This window comes from Onychostruthus taczanowskii, unplaced genomic scaffold (genome assembly GCF_017590055.1).
Source record: "Onychostruthus taczanowskii isolate IOZ18803 unplaced genomic scaffold, ASM1759005v1 scaffold24, whole genome shotgun sequence".
NCBI classification, from domain to species: domain Eukaryota; kingdom Metazoa; phylum Chordata; class Aves; order Passeriformes; family Passeridae; genus Onychostruthus; species Onychostruthus taczanowskii.
The window spans coordinates 4,217,694-4,233,210 of NW_024499684.1; the positions used below are offsets into that span (position 1 = coordinate 4,217,694).

The 15,517-nt window shown below is 47.3% G+C and overlaps 1 protein-coding gene across 5 annotated transcripts in view; it reads right to left on the reverse strand.

Annotated features, from left to right (window-relative positions):
* The window catches only part of TNIK (TRAF2 and NCK interacting kinase), a 152,533-nt gene that overhangs the window by 13,971 nt on the left and 123,045 nt on the right, over positions 1–15,517 (reverse strand). For 2 of the 5 annotated variants that reach the window (XM_041405617.1, XM_041405615.1), the window contains 7 exons: positions 15,170–15,409; positions 12,805–12,911; positions 10,351–10,514; positions 9,142–9,239; positions 8,397–8,420; positions 4,354–4,538; positions 1,097–1,223 (listed from right to left, as the gene is read on the reverse strand). In XM_041405617.1, the coding sequence (XP_041261551.1) occupies positions 1,097–1,223; positions 4,354–4,538; positions 8,397–8,420; positions 9,142–9,239; positions 10,351–10,514; positions 12,805–12,911; positions 15,170–15,409 (945 nt within the window). The remainder of the gene's footprint in view (positions 1–1,096; positions 1,224–4,353; positions 4,539–8,396; positions 8,421–9,141; positions 9,240–10,350; positions 10,515–12,804; positions 12,912–15,169; positions 15,410–15,517) is intronic. The other 3 variants (XM_041405618.1, XM_041405616.1, XM_041405619.1) reach the window with 2 other exon arrangements.

Here is a 15,517-nt window from a genome sequence, read left to right on the forward strand (position 1 = left end):
CTCCTTTCAGGAACAGCTGCCTGTTACACAGGACCTTGTTCTCCCACTCACCACACAGCTCCCTCCCTGATTTAGGGATGTACAGAGCTGTGGGGATCCCTGCTCTGAGCAGCTCCATCCCAGTGAGGGATGGGGTGGACTGTATTACTACCCCCTCCAAAACTGATGGAGAAAGGCAGCAAACATGCTGTCACTTCTTTTGCTAACTCATTCCTCTCTTTTAAACTTGCATTCATCTTTTTAATTTCTATATGAGTACATTAGATAAATGGAATTAAGAACTAAAATGCAGCTCAAGTCTAGTTTACATGTGATCTAAACATCCCTCCTTTACAACTGCAGACTCCAAGCTCCCCTCCCTCCTTCTCCTCTCCCATCCACCTCCCTGATGTGCTGGTGTCAGTGACTCCCCTGTTCCCTAACCATGAGAGCCTCCTGCTCTCTCACCAGGAGTCCAGCTACCCATTTGCACTTCCACCAGCATCACCAGAACGTTCCAGCAGCTGGGAAGTCGAGAAACACCGAGGGAGATCTTCCACAGCCACTGAAGGTGCCTCCCCTGCCTCACTGCTGCAGAACCATCCCTCAGCTTTGCTCCCACCACAGCCTCCCCTCTACAGCCCCTGGGGATGAGGGCTGACATCCATCTGGGATGCCCAGTGCCTCCCACAGCGGGCTCTGAGCAGGACCAGCCTCTGCTAAAAGCCCCCAAATGCTCCACAAACACTGCAGGGCTCTAACAGTCCCAAAGGCTGGGAAGAAGAGGGCAAACTTTGGGCCGGTTCCAAGTGATTCACTAAACGCTGCAAACAGAAGATAACTCCTGCTGCCTGCAGCAATGGGGGGGGGTCACAGCAGAGCCATCTGCAGGAGCCTCCTCCCCACCCTGGCTCTGCCATTCACTGCTGTTTGTAGTTCTGAGAAACATTTGCACTTGTCACATTTGCTCCGAGTGTAAATTGCATTAAGGAGAGCACTAACGAGCACAATTTACTCCTCAGTTTGTGTTCCGGACACACAGCACTGTTAGTTTTTGTGCTTACATGGGCAAAACCTCCTGAAGATGCTCCATGGAAGTGTTTGTTTTACAACTTACCTCCCTCACCATTAAAGTCCCTTCCCTTGAAATATTGCTAAACGTATCTGCGTGGGAAGTCTCCAGCCCGTGGGTTGTCACCATTCCCAGGTTGTAGGGCTCGTTGCTTCCAGGAATTCCTGTTGGTCTGGGGACAGAGGGGAAAAGCATTAATGATGAATGTTGCCTTTGTTAAACTAGGTGAAACATCTTCTAGTACAGTATTATTTCAGTAAGAGTAAGGCTCTGTATCTCACATGAAGAAAAGTTAGAAAAATATATCCACTTAGATTTTTGGGGAAATGATAGATGCTGCCAGAAATACAGGGCCAGGGTCAGGTTGATAAACTACAGATACCAAAGAGAGAGACCATTCTCTTTCTTATCCCAAGGTGTCCTGAGAGGAGCACTGATGAACGTGTAACAAGGAGTAGCACTCCTGCTTTACTTTATGTAATTTTTTTCTACCTCAAAAAGCTGCAGAAAACCAAAATTTACTCCCTTTAATTCCCATATCAACCCCTGAAAAGGAAACACTAGAGCATCTCATGGCAAATAATAAGGGAGGGGATGGGGTCTGGAGAAGATGTGGGCAGAAGGACAAGTTGTGTCCTGTAGCTTTCTGCTGTTTTCCAGGTGAAAATGTAGCCCTAACCTGTAGTTTCAACTTGGAATTCACGTTCCTACTTGAAGAAGGGAGCTGGAATTGATTAAATTTTAGGACTGCCTGAGATTGGATGTCACAGGTACTGAGCAGCTCCCATGACTTCACTTGGCAGCCTGGCTGCTTAAATATAACTGGAACAAATCCACAAGCAAACAACCAACACCCCTGGATGATCAAACCCATTACTTTGCATTTTAAAGCCACACAGACCAATTGCTTCCAGCAGTGTGAGGCAATACAACCTTTAACTCCTGTGCACACCATCAAGCCCGGAGGCTTGTGAGGGAGCCTGGTCGGTGAAAAGCCAAAACAAGCTGGATTAATCATGGTCCAAGGTGGGATCTGAGCCCTGGGGACCCCGAGGTGGGACTGGCTCCTTGCCTGCATCGTATCAAACCTGGACAGGCATCACAAAGGCACTCCAGACAGCAGCCCACCAGACTCCTACAGCACCTTTCATGTGAGGAGCTCACACCTCCCTACCATTAGATTTTCTCCAAAGGATGAGAAAATAGCACAGTTATTATAGTTTTAAAACAAGAAAACAGGTCCAGAGGAGGTTATGTTAATTTTGAGACTGTACAGCCAGTGAGTGAATGGCTGAGGTAGCCCTGAGGTCCCAGATTTCATCAGTGCACAGTTTCCATGTCATCCTGCAAGAATTCCCTGGCCATGGGCAAGAGCTGGCTTGCACAGCTCAAGGAGAGGGAGCTCAAGAGAGTCATCAGAGTCTTCAGATGGAGAAATGCTATCTCCAGAGGTGGATGGAATAAACAATCCCTCCTATCCACTGGGACACAGAGCAATGGGTAGGTTTATCCTGAAGCAGAAGACACCTGGACAGAGCTGGGATGAAGAGCAGCCAAGTGCTCAGGGAGGATACCCAGGGAAGTTTAAACATGTGTTACACAAAGACCACTCAGAAGGTGCAGCAGAAGATGAGATGATCTCTCTTGGCCCCACCTTCCAATGACAAACACTCAACATAGGAAAATAAATCTCTGCTAGAAAAACACTGAAGTACATCGAGGCTGAACTCGAGCTAAGGTCCTTTTGTGTGTATCTCAGAAGATTTGCCTTCTTTTTCCTCAGACATGGGGCAGTGCAGCTCTGCCTGCAGACAGCCCTGCATCTCCACCCTGTGTCTCTGGGACACTCAGAGACAGGACATGATGGGACATGTGGCACTGGGCTGGCAGGGGCTGGGGGCATCCAGCTCACTGCTGTGCCTGCCATCCCACACACGTGGCTGCAAGGCATCCAGTGGGATACTTATCCACTGGGAAGTGCTGTGTCAAACCCAAGGTGTCTGAAGAAGGATGTCAGCACAAATTAACCACTCCTGATTAAACTCCTCTTCCATGAGCAGCTTGAGGCCCCTTCTGGCACGCCTGACTGCCCATCCCACTGCTGCACATTCAGAGCCAGCCCTCTGCCTCCTGACTTGCTCCAGCCAACTCAAGAGCTCTGATTTTAATTCTTCTGCTGGAAGGAAGCTTCAACCCAGAAGCTTGGCACTCTGAATAACAAGGACCCAAGGAGACATGGTGTCCTTGCCACTTAGAGGGCTTCTGTGCTACTCCATGCCTCATGAATCAGAGAATCAAAGACTTGTTTAGCTTGGAAAAGACCTCTAAATTCCTTGAGTCCAACCATTCACCCAGCACCATCATGTTCACTGCTAAACCATGTTCCTGAAGCCAGGTATGCCTGTATCAGCTATAACTAATTCAGCAGAAAAAAATGCAAATTAACTGATTAAAACACAAATAATGCCCTGAAACTTTCCTACAGCTCCTCTGTGAATTCAGAGGGGCAGGATTCAGATCCTGCTGCCAGGCAGAGCCCTCCAGAAATGCCCCTGCAAAGCACTGGGTGGGAAGCCTGAGCAGAAATACTCCAGGAACTCCCTCTGAATGGCAACAGCTCCCTGTGAGTGTTGAAGCTGTGCTGCCCTGATCTGGAGAGATTCAAAAGCACAAATGTCCCATGGGACATAACAATCTGCTGATCTCTTAATTTCACCACTTTAACCCACCAACACTGACTGTGCCAAGGGCAGAAATCCAAGACAAAGATTCAGGATTATTCCAATCCTGGCTCTACCAGTTGGCACTGGGCAGGACACCAAGTACTGACACTTTAGCATGGCTTAATTTGGGGCAAGACCAGGCTCAAGAGCAGGCAGAATTTTAGCACATCCATCCCATGGGCAGGACCCACAGTGTGGATGAGGTCAGCTGTGCTCACTCTGGCCAAAAACCTGCCTGCCTTGTCAGCAGGTACAGCTCCATCAGCTTTGAGGCAACATTCACTGAACATGCAGCAGAAATAGCCCCACTTTTCCCATTAATTCTCTCTAGTTTGGAACAGCAAAAACACTCATGTGAGTACATCATCCCTTGCAACCATGACGCCGTTCCCAGTGCCAGCCACCAAACACGGACACGCTTTGGCCATGTCCTTTATGTCCTTTACCACAGCTGCTGCTCCTCCAGGCCAGGACACACCAGGGTTTCTCCTCCAGGCCAAGACACGTTGGGGTTTCACCTCCAGAAAAACACACCCCAAGGTTTCATGGTTTGCCCCCCCAAAAGAAAGCGTTCCTCACATGAGCCGTGGGATGTCACTGACAGGCACGGTCCCATCGTGTGTCTCGTTCTCCCCATCCTCCTCCTCCTCCTCGCTGCTCTCCGACTCCTCGCTGGAGGAGGAATAGTCTGTCACCTTCTTCAGGGGCCGGTTGGTTTCCTCGATGCGCAGCTCCCTCAACTCTTTGGCTAAAGCCGTCAGATCCTAAAGGGGATGGGGGCAAGGAAACAAGGAAGCGATGGCTGTTACATTCAGAGCGAGGAGAACGTCACACACATCTCTCCAAAAGCCAATGCTAACAGCACGAGCAACGAGAAATAGCTTTACAGAGTCGTTACAAACATGAGACAAACGTAAGACAATGTTTGTAGCATGTAGCATTTATTAAACAAAACAAAACTGATTTACGCTCACTGAAAAGTCAATAGCCAACCTCTTCTTTTTCTCTTTGGAACGTGTATGTGCATATATATACACACACTTATATGTATATACACGACAAAATTATATTTGTTGGAAAAGGTGAAGTTCAGTCACCATCATAGTAAACTGGAAAACAACGTCACTTCAAAGATTGGCTCAGAGAATTTCTCCTGCAGGGTTTTCTCTTCTTTCAAACTTCTCAAAGAGACCCCGTAATGGTATTTATTCTGTAATAAATGCATTTGGGAAGGAAGCAATGACAGCATCTCCCATGGAGTGGTGCAATCCCCACGTCAAGAGCTGCTTCCATGGTGAGTCTCCGCTGTCGGGTGGCTGCCGAGAGGCGGTGAGGAGCACGAGGAGAAGCGCCCAGCTCAGCCAGACTTTGGAGTCACAGCTCTGAGTCAGCCACACGATCAAAAAATAATAATAATAATAAAAAAAAACATCCCTCAGTGGGACCCATTAAGCACTTTATGTGAAATGTGGCAGCCTACAAGCTAAGGAAGAAAGAAAACTAAAAAGAAAAAAAAAAACCAAAAAGCCTTGAAACAAGAAAAAAGATAGGAGCAGTCCCAAAGCCTAGTCATAATTTTTCAGTTTACCATGACTTTGATGAGGTCTCAGACCCGACAGTCATATAAAATAGACACTGCTATTTCAAAACAAGGAACATGGCAGGCACCGTGTAGAAAAGAGACTTTTTGTTATCTTACATGCTTTTATAGCAATGCAGGGGGAAGCAGTAGGGCAGAAAAGCATGAGAGCTCGAATTAGAATGGGTTAGAGAACTCTGTTGCACAAGACATGCACATGACGAACAAAGCATTGCAATTGTCAGTCTTACCATTTCTCCCTATATTAGTGACCGAGGTAGGCATCAGTGCATTCGGTCAGAGATAAAGGATTAGGGAGAAAGAAACTCATTGAAAAAGACTAAATTCCACAATTGTCTTACGGCCATACTCTCATTTACTGCATTTCCAGTTTACCGTTCCAGCAGGGCGACTACGGCAATATTAATTATTGTGGCAAAAGGAGCTCTTAAAATCTATCCTGTCGACATGTGAAGAAAAGGATGGAGAAGCTCTATGGCTGAGATGCAAACCCAGTTTGTTTTTTAATGGTGAGGCAGGAATGTTTTGTAAGCAATCTGTGCTTTGGCTGCTGATGACCCACACCTCCCGGCAGGCTCCCATCGGTGACAGCCACACATTCTGCTCCCAGGTCTGCCCTGCCCAGGCTCTGACACAGACACTCCCCTGGATATTGGAGAGTTTTGCATCAGCCCCAGAAGTACAAGCATCCGAAAAAGGCCTTGTTTTTTCTTTTTTTTTTTAAATTGGTCAATCTCTGTTTCACAGCAGGCACCTGTGATGGGTTTTATATGGGTTGTTCAGCCTGGAGAAAGAGAAGGCCCCACAGGGAGACCTCAGAGCATCTTCCAGCACCTAAAGAAGCTCCAGTAGAGTTGGAGAGGGACTTTGGACAAGGGTATGGAGTGACAGGACAAGGGGGAATTGCTTCAAACGGACAGAGAGTAGGTTTAGATTGGATATTGGGAAGAAATTTTTTATTCAGCCTGTGGTGAGGCCCTGGCACAGGTTGCCCAGAGAAGCTGTGGCTGCCCTATCCCTGGAAATGTTCAAGGTCAGGATGGATGGGGCTTGGAGTGACCTGGGATAGTGGAAGGTGTCCCTGCTTATGGACAGGGTCTGGGGGGAAACAAGATGAACTTTAAGGTGCCTTCCAACCCAAACTATTCTCTGATTCTGTAGTTCTGTGTCCCTCCAAATGGTCTCTGTACCTTTAAAGAAAGGCTCTTTACCATGATTAAGGAGAGACTGTGGTATTTCAAGAGCTCCTTTTCGATGCCAACATGTTTGAGATTGAAATAGAGTCAAATCTGCAGTCATGACAACTAATTATTTTAATTAGTGCCATAGCAGCTTCTATGATACGACTGCTTCTTTTCCTAAATAAGAATCAGTGACAATTTGAGCAGCTCAACAATGCTTTCCATTTAGAGTATCAAACATGCTCTTTATTGAGCACTTGCCTTTGAATTGAATTAGAGCCTCTCACTTTAAAAGGGATTTTAGGACTGTGTAAGAGCCTCTTAAAACTGCAGCTGGACTTCTGCAGCGCAGGACTAGCACTGAACTCCTCCCTGTCACAGCACTGGACTGTGAAAATTATTTTTTGCACCTTCCACTTCTAACGTGCTTCAAGGCACCCTATCAGCCTTTTTTGGCCATCACTAGAAGATAGTAAAGTATTTTAAAAATCAGCTTAATTACTTTTTAATAACTAATTTGAAAGTTACAAGAGCAGTAATACTCCCAGACAATATCATCAGATAACTCATATTTCCTAGTTAAAGCTTTGCCTCAGGATGGTTAATTCTTTGATGCTATCATTTTGTTTAAGTAATGAGCTCTTTGTAGGATTAAACGGCTTCACCAAGTTGCTCCTGGACCAAAAACAATCTGACAACTAGAAATTGCTCTGTAGCTCCACACATGTTCCAAGTGTTATTACTGAGGGTGACATAATACTTAAGTTAGTAGTGTCAGTGCTCTTTAATTACTTTTAATTACAAAGCCTTCTTTAGATTTAATATTTGCTGGAATCAAGTCAGATTGGTTTCCGAAATCACATCGCTCCTTGAGCTTGAATTCAGCACACACGCTGCCTCTATTTAGACACTGATTTATGTGCTTTTTTCTTAACAGAGCACCTCATTAAACAAAATGTATTGCTCATATTTTATCCAAGAGAACAAGTTAACTAACCAGCACATCTTCCTTCTTTTGTATCTTCTATTTTTAGAGGAAAGAGGCTGTAGAAGAGGCTGCTGAAACCAGTGCTTTCTGCTACAGCCCTGCAGTTACAGCGATGAGTGTGTGAGGCAAGCTAAATGTTAAATCAGGAATGCTGGGTCTTTTCCCATTAATGTTTAAACATTCACCACTGCCAGATGCATATTTAAAATATTATCCTAAGTGAAAAAGGTGCACTTCAGGACTCTCATTTTTTAAGAGGATGAATGAGGACCAGCACTGCCATCAACATCCGAGATGGCTCTGCTGACTGGCTTTGCAGTGGATGCCAATCCATGAGAATGAACAACCCACCGCTCCGGATTTTTCAAGTGCCTTTTTTTGAATTAGGCTTAGAACACATTTCAAAAAGCACTTGATGGCCCCACTGAAATCAGCAGGTGGCCAGGGGCTGTGGCTGAGAGCAGAATGTGGTGAGGGGTCCAGGCTGCCCGACCTCCTCCACCGGCACGAGAAACCTCCGCTCTCGCTCCTTCTCCTTCCAACACGCCGAACAACGGCAGCACCACCTGCTCCCCCACGTGAACGCTGGGATGCCTCTGCCCTGGCCTCCATGCAAGTGGCGTGGCCAGCAGGTTTTGGGCAGCCCAGGGCTGAGCAGAGCACGCCAGCAGTGCTGTCCCCTCCCCGCGGGCGGGCTCCCGACGCCGGAACGCCACCGGTTCGCTCTCCCGTCCGACCCGAGATCGCATCGCCACCTTTATCAACGCCAGCACCAAGAAAACCCAGCTCGGAATTAAGCACTAACTAGTCAACCTTGAATAGGCATGACCCACTGAGAAAAGATATCACTAACCTCATCTATAGCTTTCTTATAGCTCTGTGGGTAAAGGAAGAATAATCAGCATCAGAGGAAACAGATCGGGACAGGAAAAAGCCAGAGGAAGGGCAAGCAGGTTAGAAATAAAATTAGAATTGTTAGCTCAACGCTGTGGAGTGTAGAGAAAAAAAAACATCATCAACAAAACATTAACACACATTAAAATAGAGAAGCAGTGGAAATTCATATAGTTTTTAGGCTGACTCTGCAGTTTTAAGATACAAATGTTAACAGCATTAAACCAGGAGGAAACACTTCGGATGAGATTTTGCTCAGAATAATAGAAGGGGAGTGTACAGAGACCACTACCAGGTGGGGTTTTAAGCTGGGAAGGCTGTCGGGGGCTGGTTGGTTCCCCAGCCTTCACGAGCAGAGCATCCCTCGGCGGGTGCTGCGCGGGACATGCAGCACGGAACACAACCATGTGCCATCGGCCACCGCCGCGCCCAAGCTAGCAAAGCCCTTAAGCGTCTGCTTCGCCTGGAAACACAGGCTTAAGTGCTTTCCCCTAGGCTTGGGCTCCTGGTAAAAACTCATGCACTCTCTTAAGCATTCAAATCTCCCAGGGGCTCTTGCTGTACTGCTGCTTTCCAGCCTCTCTGCTGGAGCAGCAGCAGTGCTAGCCTCGTTTTTGGGCTCCCCGCGGTTGTGCCACCGCACCGAAGGGAAACGTGGCCAAGCCAGCTGGCAGCATTCCCATGGGAAGGAATTGAGGACTCACAGCGGGTCGGCTCGGTCGTGTCACGTCCCTGTTGTCCTCCTGCTTGACCTTGGCGGGCTCATGGGAGAGCACAGGGGACCCTTCGGGCTTGGCATTCCCTGGTGAAAGGCAGGTGGAGAGAGCGGGAATTAAAATGCTGCCAAAAGCCACCACTGCATCCTGTCACCTGGGACAGGTGGGAACGGGGGCTTCATCATCACTCTGCTGTCTTGAAAAACTCTCCTGCTCCTTTCTGCTTCTCCACCAACAGAACTAGGCAAGCCATAATCCTGCCCAGCCTCCACCAACAGCCCTCTCACAGAGTTACTGCTCCTTTTCTACTAAAGAAACAAATTTACTTTGCAGAAGAGCAGGGCATGTGATAAATGAAAAGCTCTGCAGCATCTGACATCGCTAGGACAATATTTGTCACAGGATTCCTCATTAGTAAAAACAAAACCAAACCCGAAATGACAATGGGTTACAAACTCCTTTTATTGACTACCTAGAGGACGGATGGTTTCAACAACAGACACCATCAACTTATGGCCAAGTCATAAAATATTCAACGCATGGAGGCAGCATTTGTCTTAATGCTCTTCAGCCCTGGGGAATGGAAGTGTGGGGCTGTGCCAGAATGCAGATGTGTGGGTGTATGGGCTGTGGCAACTCCACTACTCCACTGCCATTAAACAGGGGAATGGGATATCTTTAAGAGGGGCTCTAGGGTGAGAGGGAACAATTTGGCTACACACATAAATCCCACGTTAGCACGGCTGCCTGGTGAAAGCATTTGAGAGAGAAAGCTTCTTACAGGTTACATCACTCCTCTGATCCCATTTCGGGCACAAAGATGAAGCCCCCAAAAAAATATATATCAATTAAAAGTGAAACACACTCCCAGAAAAAACCACATCAGAGGAGGTGCACCCAGGTGGGTGAAGACAGGAAGCACACTGGTTGTTTTTTTTTGTTTACCATAAAGCATAACTCCCATCTCCTTTTGCCAAGGCTACTTGGCAGTGAGATGCTGTGGCCATCTTATATCAGCCTCCAGGGAAACAGGGCTGTTGGCAACTCTGTTTGCAAGGAGGCCAGCAGGTCATAAAAGCACATCAGAAATGATGGACCCTTTGATTTTTAATTTTTTTTTTTAAAAAACAAGCATGAGATCACAGACCTCTTGCCCTTCCTGGCGTGCCTGCTGCTGAGGGATGTTCCCAAGCTCACCTCTGACTCTGTTGCGCTCGCTGGAGCCAGCCTGGGAGCCAGGCTGGGATCCACCCTGGGAGCTGGGCTGGGAGCTGGGAGTGCTGGAGCTGGAGGAGCTGCCACTGCTGGTCCTCTGCAAGGGGCTCTCCACGATGGTCTCTGTCCTCCTCAGGTCTGGGTTGCTGCAGGAGGATAAAACAGGGAGGCACCATCAGGCAGGGTCACACCTGCCCCCAGGGCTCCAGATCCTTCCCACACTGACAGGGGTGGCTGCAAAGGCCAGGAGAGTTCTCCTCTGGACAGGGAGGAGACAGGGCTGAGGTCACCAATTTTGGGTGCTCTATGACCACAGCAACAACAAAAAAAAGAATGCCTAGAGAAGATTTCTGCTCTTGTTTCGTAAAATTTGGCAACCATTAAAAATTCCTTGCTCTCGATCCCCTGTCTGTACATTTGCAAAACTGGAGTTACCTAATTAGCCACCAAAATTCTTCATAAAAGCAGGAATTTGTGATGTGCTGTTAGACAAAGATTTCAGCAAAGCAAGGATCTTAAATTTGCAACAAAGCTGCAGATCTCTTGAACCACTTAATTCACAGACCCCGATTTTCATGGCTTCACTTCAGACTTGCATCAGATATCCACTTTTCCTCCTTGATTTCTCTCACCCTTGTGAACACAGATAAATCTAGAATAAAAAGTGCCCTTGATACACAAGGAGTGACTAATATCTCTCTGGGTATCAAATGCCTTTAGGAAATTAATTCTTACTTGGCATTGAAATGACATCAGAAGAGATGTTCATCCAGAGTTAGGCAATTTGGTTTTATACAATGTTTCTGGAAGTGATCTTACTCAAAGGCCTCTTTAAAATGTGTAGTAAATATTCCCTCATTTCTCACAACAGGGTGACAAATAAAAGAAGGGATATTTTTGTAATATTTGCACTTATGCATGGGGAGAATCAAGAACCAACAGGGGGGAAAAGGAAAAATATTACATTACTGTGGGAGAAATAAAGTATGAAATAATTTCAATGAAAACTTAAGTTTAATGGACATGTGGACAGCATCCTAATAATTTCCAATTTTCATCAAAGTGAAGGTCTCTAGCTCATGCTGTATGGCTGACATCCTTACCTAAATTAACTAATGAAGTGTATTTGAAAACTTTGGCAACTGATGTCTTTACCTGCACTGACCAGGATTGGGACAGTGAAGGCGCAGGAAACACTGGGCAACCTTGAATGTGAATCCCAGATTTCCATTATCCTTTTTACTTTCAATACCATCACTTATAAAGATTACGCAGCCCAATATCCCTCTGCATTTTAAGCTGTCCTTCAAGCAACAGCTAATTAAAAGAACAACATTTTCAAGAATTCAAAATGTTTCAGCCTTTGGCAAAGAAGAGCAGCAAACCACGATATGCTTTTTCTCTAATTAAAAAAAAAAAGAAAAGAACAACAAAAAATACTCTTCCTCCTACTGCTGTCCCCGCCAGTGACTTGGGGCTGCTGCCTGAGTTTGCTGAAGCACAGAGGGGGCACTGAGCTGGAAAGGGAGGACTATGCTCATACTGGTGACAGCACACACCATGAACATCCTCACATTCACTTTTTGACCTCACCCTCTGAGGACAAGGCAGGAAAGAAGAAGCCAAGGAGCTCCCTCCTCACGCAAGGCTAATTGGAACTCACATTTCTCCGGGGATCTGCCCGTCTGAGGTCCTTCTGTGAAGCAGGGACAAGCTCTCGCATGACTAAGCTGTGTTTTTTCCATCCAGCTCTGAGCAGAGCCTGTCAGCTTCCCCGCTCGTTTTGAACATGCCCAGGGACAGCTGTGACACGGCAGAGATGGGAACACAGCGGTGGGACAGCACCTCCCTGGGGCCCACTGCTGTGCCAGAGCCGCATCTGGCTGAACTAAAGGACCAGTCCTAGGAAGCTGAAAGGAATTTAATCCTTGATCTACATCTAGAGAAGATCTCAGCAAGCTGTATGAGTGTCTGTCCTGCAGCACATTCCTCAGTCATTATCTGTGAAAAACCACTCTGATGCATAAGAAATGTATGGAATGTACCACTGAGACCTCCCCACAGCTTATAGGGATCCGCTGATATGCAAGAGGTGAGAACCAGGACCTAATTCCACTAAGGGGAGCACCCAAACTCCTGCTTGCTTCCACAGCAGCAGATGCAGCATCCACCTCCAGACCCTGCAATGCCCAGGAATGCATCCAGCCAAGGGAGCAAAGCCTCCAGGGATTCCAGTGCTCCAAGCCTTGTCAATACAAATGACTGTTGGATGCAAAAATTCATCCCAGACACAAGAGAAGCCTTGCAGATGTCGTGGTGCTCACTCAGCTGAAGCAGGGCTGGACCCCAGCCCCTGTCTGTGCTCCCAGCCTGGCGATGGGGGGAGTGCAGCAGTGGCACTCCAGAGTCACTCCTGCCTGCCCTGCATGTCCTCACCTTGCCCGAATGGGCTGGGAGCCCAGCCGGGGCCCCAGGGCGCTGCCATTGCCTGGGGAGTTCTTCCTTGCCAGGGCAGGGGATATGGAAGTGGTTCGTTGAGGCACCTGGAAAAGAATGGAGACATCTGCAGTCATCTAGTCTGGGCCACTCACTCACCTGAGCCATCTGGAGATCACCTTCCAGCTCTGCCTTAAGGCTGATTTACAACTGATTTCCCACTGAGAGAAAGGCAGTATTTAGAGCAATTATAAAATACAAGGCTCTCAGCTTTTAGAAGGAATCACTGGAGTGTGAGGCAGCAGCAAGCAGCAATGGTGCTCTCAGGGATGCTCCAGGGAGCCCCCAGAGCAGCCTGGCTACCACCAAATAGGGCACTTACATCTAGAAGAAATGTATGCACATATAAACACACAAATATATATATATATACACATATATAATTTAAATCTAACAAAACCCATAAAAGTAATTTTTAAGGTAAAATTCAGACCAAATTGCATTTCAACAGCCACAACGGAGGTTTTCTATCTAGCTCAGATATGACACATGCCAGCAGACAGAAGGTGTTGACTGGTGGACAAACAAGAGGGTTGACAGTGGGAAGATCCAGACTGACCCACCTAACACTGGGATCAAACACTGTGACCTTCACTGAGCTTCAGATGCCGCTGCCAGAACCTTGCTGCTGGCAGAAGGGCTCAGCACGAGCACCCAAAGCCAACCACAGCCTACAGGGGCAGTGACAGGTAACCCTGGACCTCTGTCCCATCCTGTGGGAGCTCAGGCATCACTGCATGGTCACAGGTGCAGTGGCCTCATCCCCCAGCACCTCAGGTGACGTGGAGAGGCAAGACAATACTCACCGTTCAATACCTTGCACCAGGTAACAGAAAGGCCAAGGGCTTGTCAGGATTAGCAAGAAAAAGGATTAGGCTTGGCTTTTTTAAAGAATAAACACACGGTTGCATTAGGCAAGATAAGATTTAGAGAGCTTGCACTGCAGCATCACCAGCTGCAGCTTGTCCCAGTACAAAGCAGTTTCCCCTCCAGGTGGGGTACTCTGCAGTCAGGACTTGGGGAGTTTTCCACCTTCCTCTGAAGCATCCAGCCATAAGCACTGGCAGAAACAAGACCCTGGACCATGGAGACAGCTGGTCCTGCCTCCCAACACCCCCAACCCACCTCGGGCACTCCAGTGTGAAGTCAGGCTCCTCATGGGTGGTGCTGCCAACACAACAGCCCAAAATGCGACCTGGTGGGGATCCCTTCCAGAGTCCACTTTCCCTCAGCCAAGGGGGAAATTACTGCAGAGTAATTTCTAGAGGTCTAGAGCTGCTGGAGAACAGCTCTTCTCCCAGCAGCCATGGTCTCACCACGCAGGGCATCACTGTGGCTGAGTGTCCTTCTCAAAGGACTCATGGCAATAGCCAACATTAAATTGCAGGGGCTTTTTCTTAATAAGCTTAAAACCAGGCAGCCACCCCCCTGCACTATGCAGGAGCCAAGCACACAGACAGTTCCAGGAGCTGTTGGCTTGCTGTTGCCTTCAGCAGAGCACTGGTATCTCCTCTTGCTTGGTGACAGCAGAAATAGGAGCATTATTAACACCCATGACACCACCACAGATCCCCTGCACAGGGAGGCTTACCTGGTGACTGTGACTTTGCTCTTAAAAAGGCAAGTCACTCAATTTGTAAATACACAGAAAAATTGCCTCTCAATCAGGGACAAATACTGCCTCCCTGTCACTAATCAATTTATAATCATTTCTCCTGTGTAAAAATCCTCCTGGCTAAGCACTGATTCACTGTAAGGGCAACTTTAATGGCCAAGTTATAATTCTTCCAAAGTGAAGGTGTATAAACAATACAATCGAAATACTGGTCCAGAAGAATTCTAATTAAAGAGGTACTGCCAGACACTGCCAAAATGTCAATGAATGTATAAAGCTGCTGGAGCCCTTACAAGTCTTCCATCAATATTGATTGCAACTGGAGGCACAGTACTGGACTAAAAAGGACCCGTCTTATTGAGTATGACAAATTTTATGTTCCTATAATTCTATTTAAGCAGAAGGTTGTTTTTTATCCAAGGGAAAGAAGAGATTAATTTGTTTTGGCCTCTGCCTGAGCTCGAGAACTTTCTTTGCTGGAGGGCAGTGCTGTTTTGCAGCTATTTTGCAGCCAAGAGCAGCCCCCAGCATGTCCTGCAAACCCTGCCTGCGGAAATGCAGCCCCTGGGTGGGTCAGCCCCCGCTGCAGAGCCTTGGGGTGGGCTCAGTCCTGCCCACTCTGCTTTGCCAGAGGGACTCAGCTCTGGGGGTTGCCTCTGACAGTGCTGAAAGTGAGGAGGATTGTGTTACCTTTGGTGGAATGTCTTCCTCCTGCCGTAACCAAGAACTTCGGTCAAACTTTTCAATGCGAGGGGGCAGAGGAGGGTTTTCTGAGGTGGGGTCCGAGTTCTGCCTTGGCATCTCAGTGCGGTGAGAGGTCACCGTCAGAGCCTCCTGAAACCCAGCCAGTCCCTTTGCAGGCTGTTCATGCAGTGACTGAGACCCAGACAAGGAGCTTCCTTGGGATTTCACAGTGACCAGATGTGGAATCTAAGCACCAAGTCAAAACAGAACTATCAGTCAAAATGGGAGGGTTAAAAAAAAAAAAAAAGAGGAATTAAAAAAAAATTAAAAATTTGATTTAAAAAATTTTTTTTT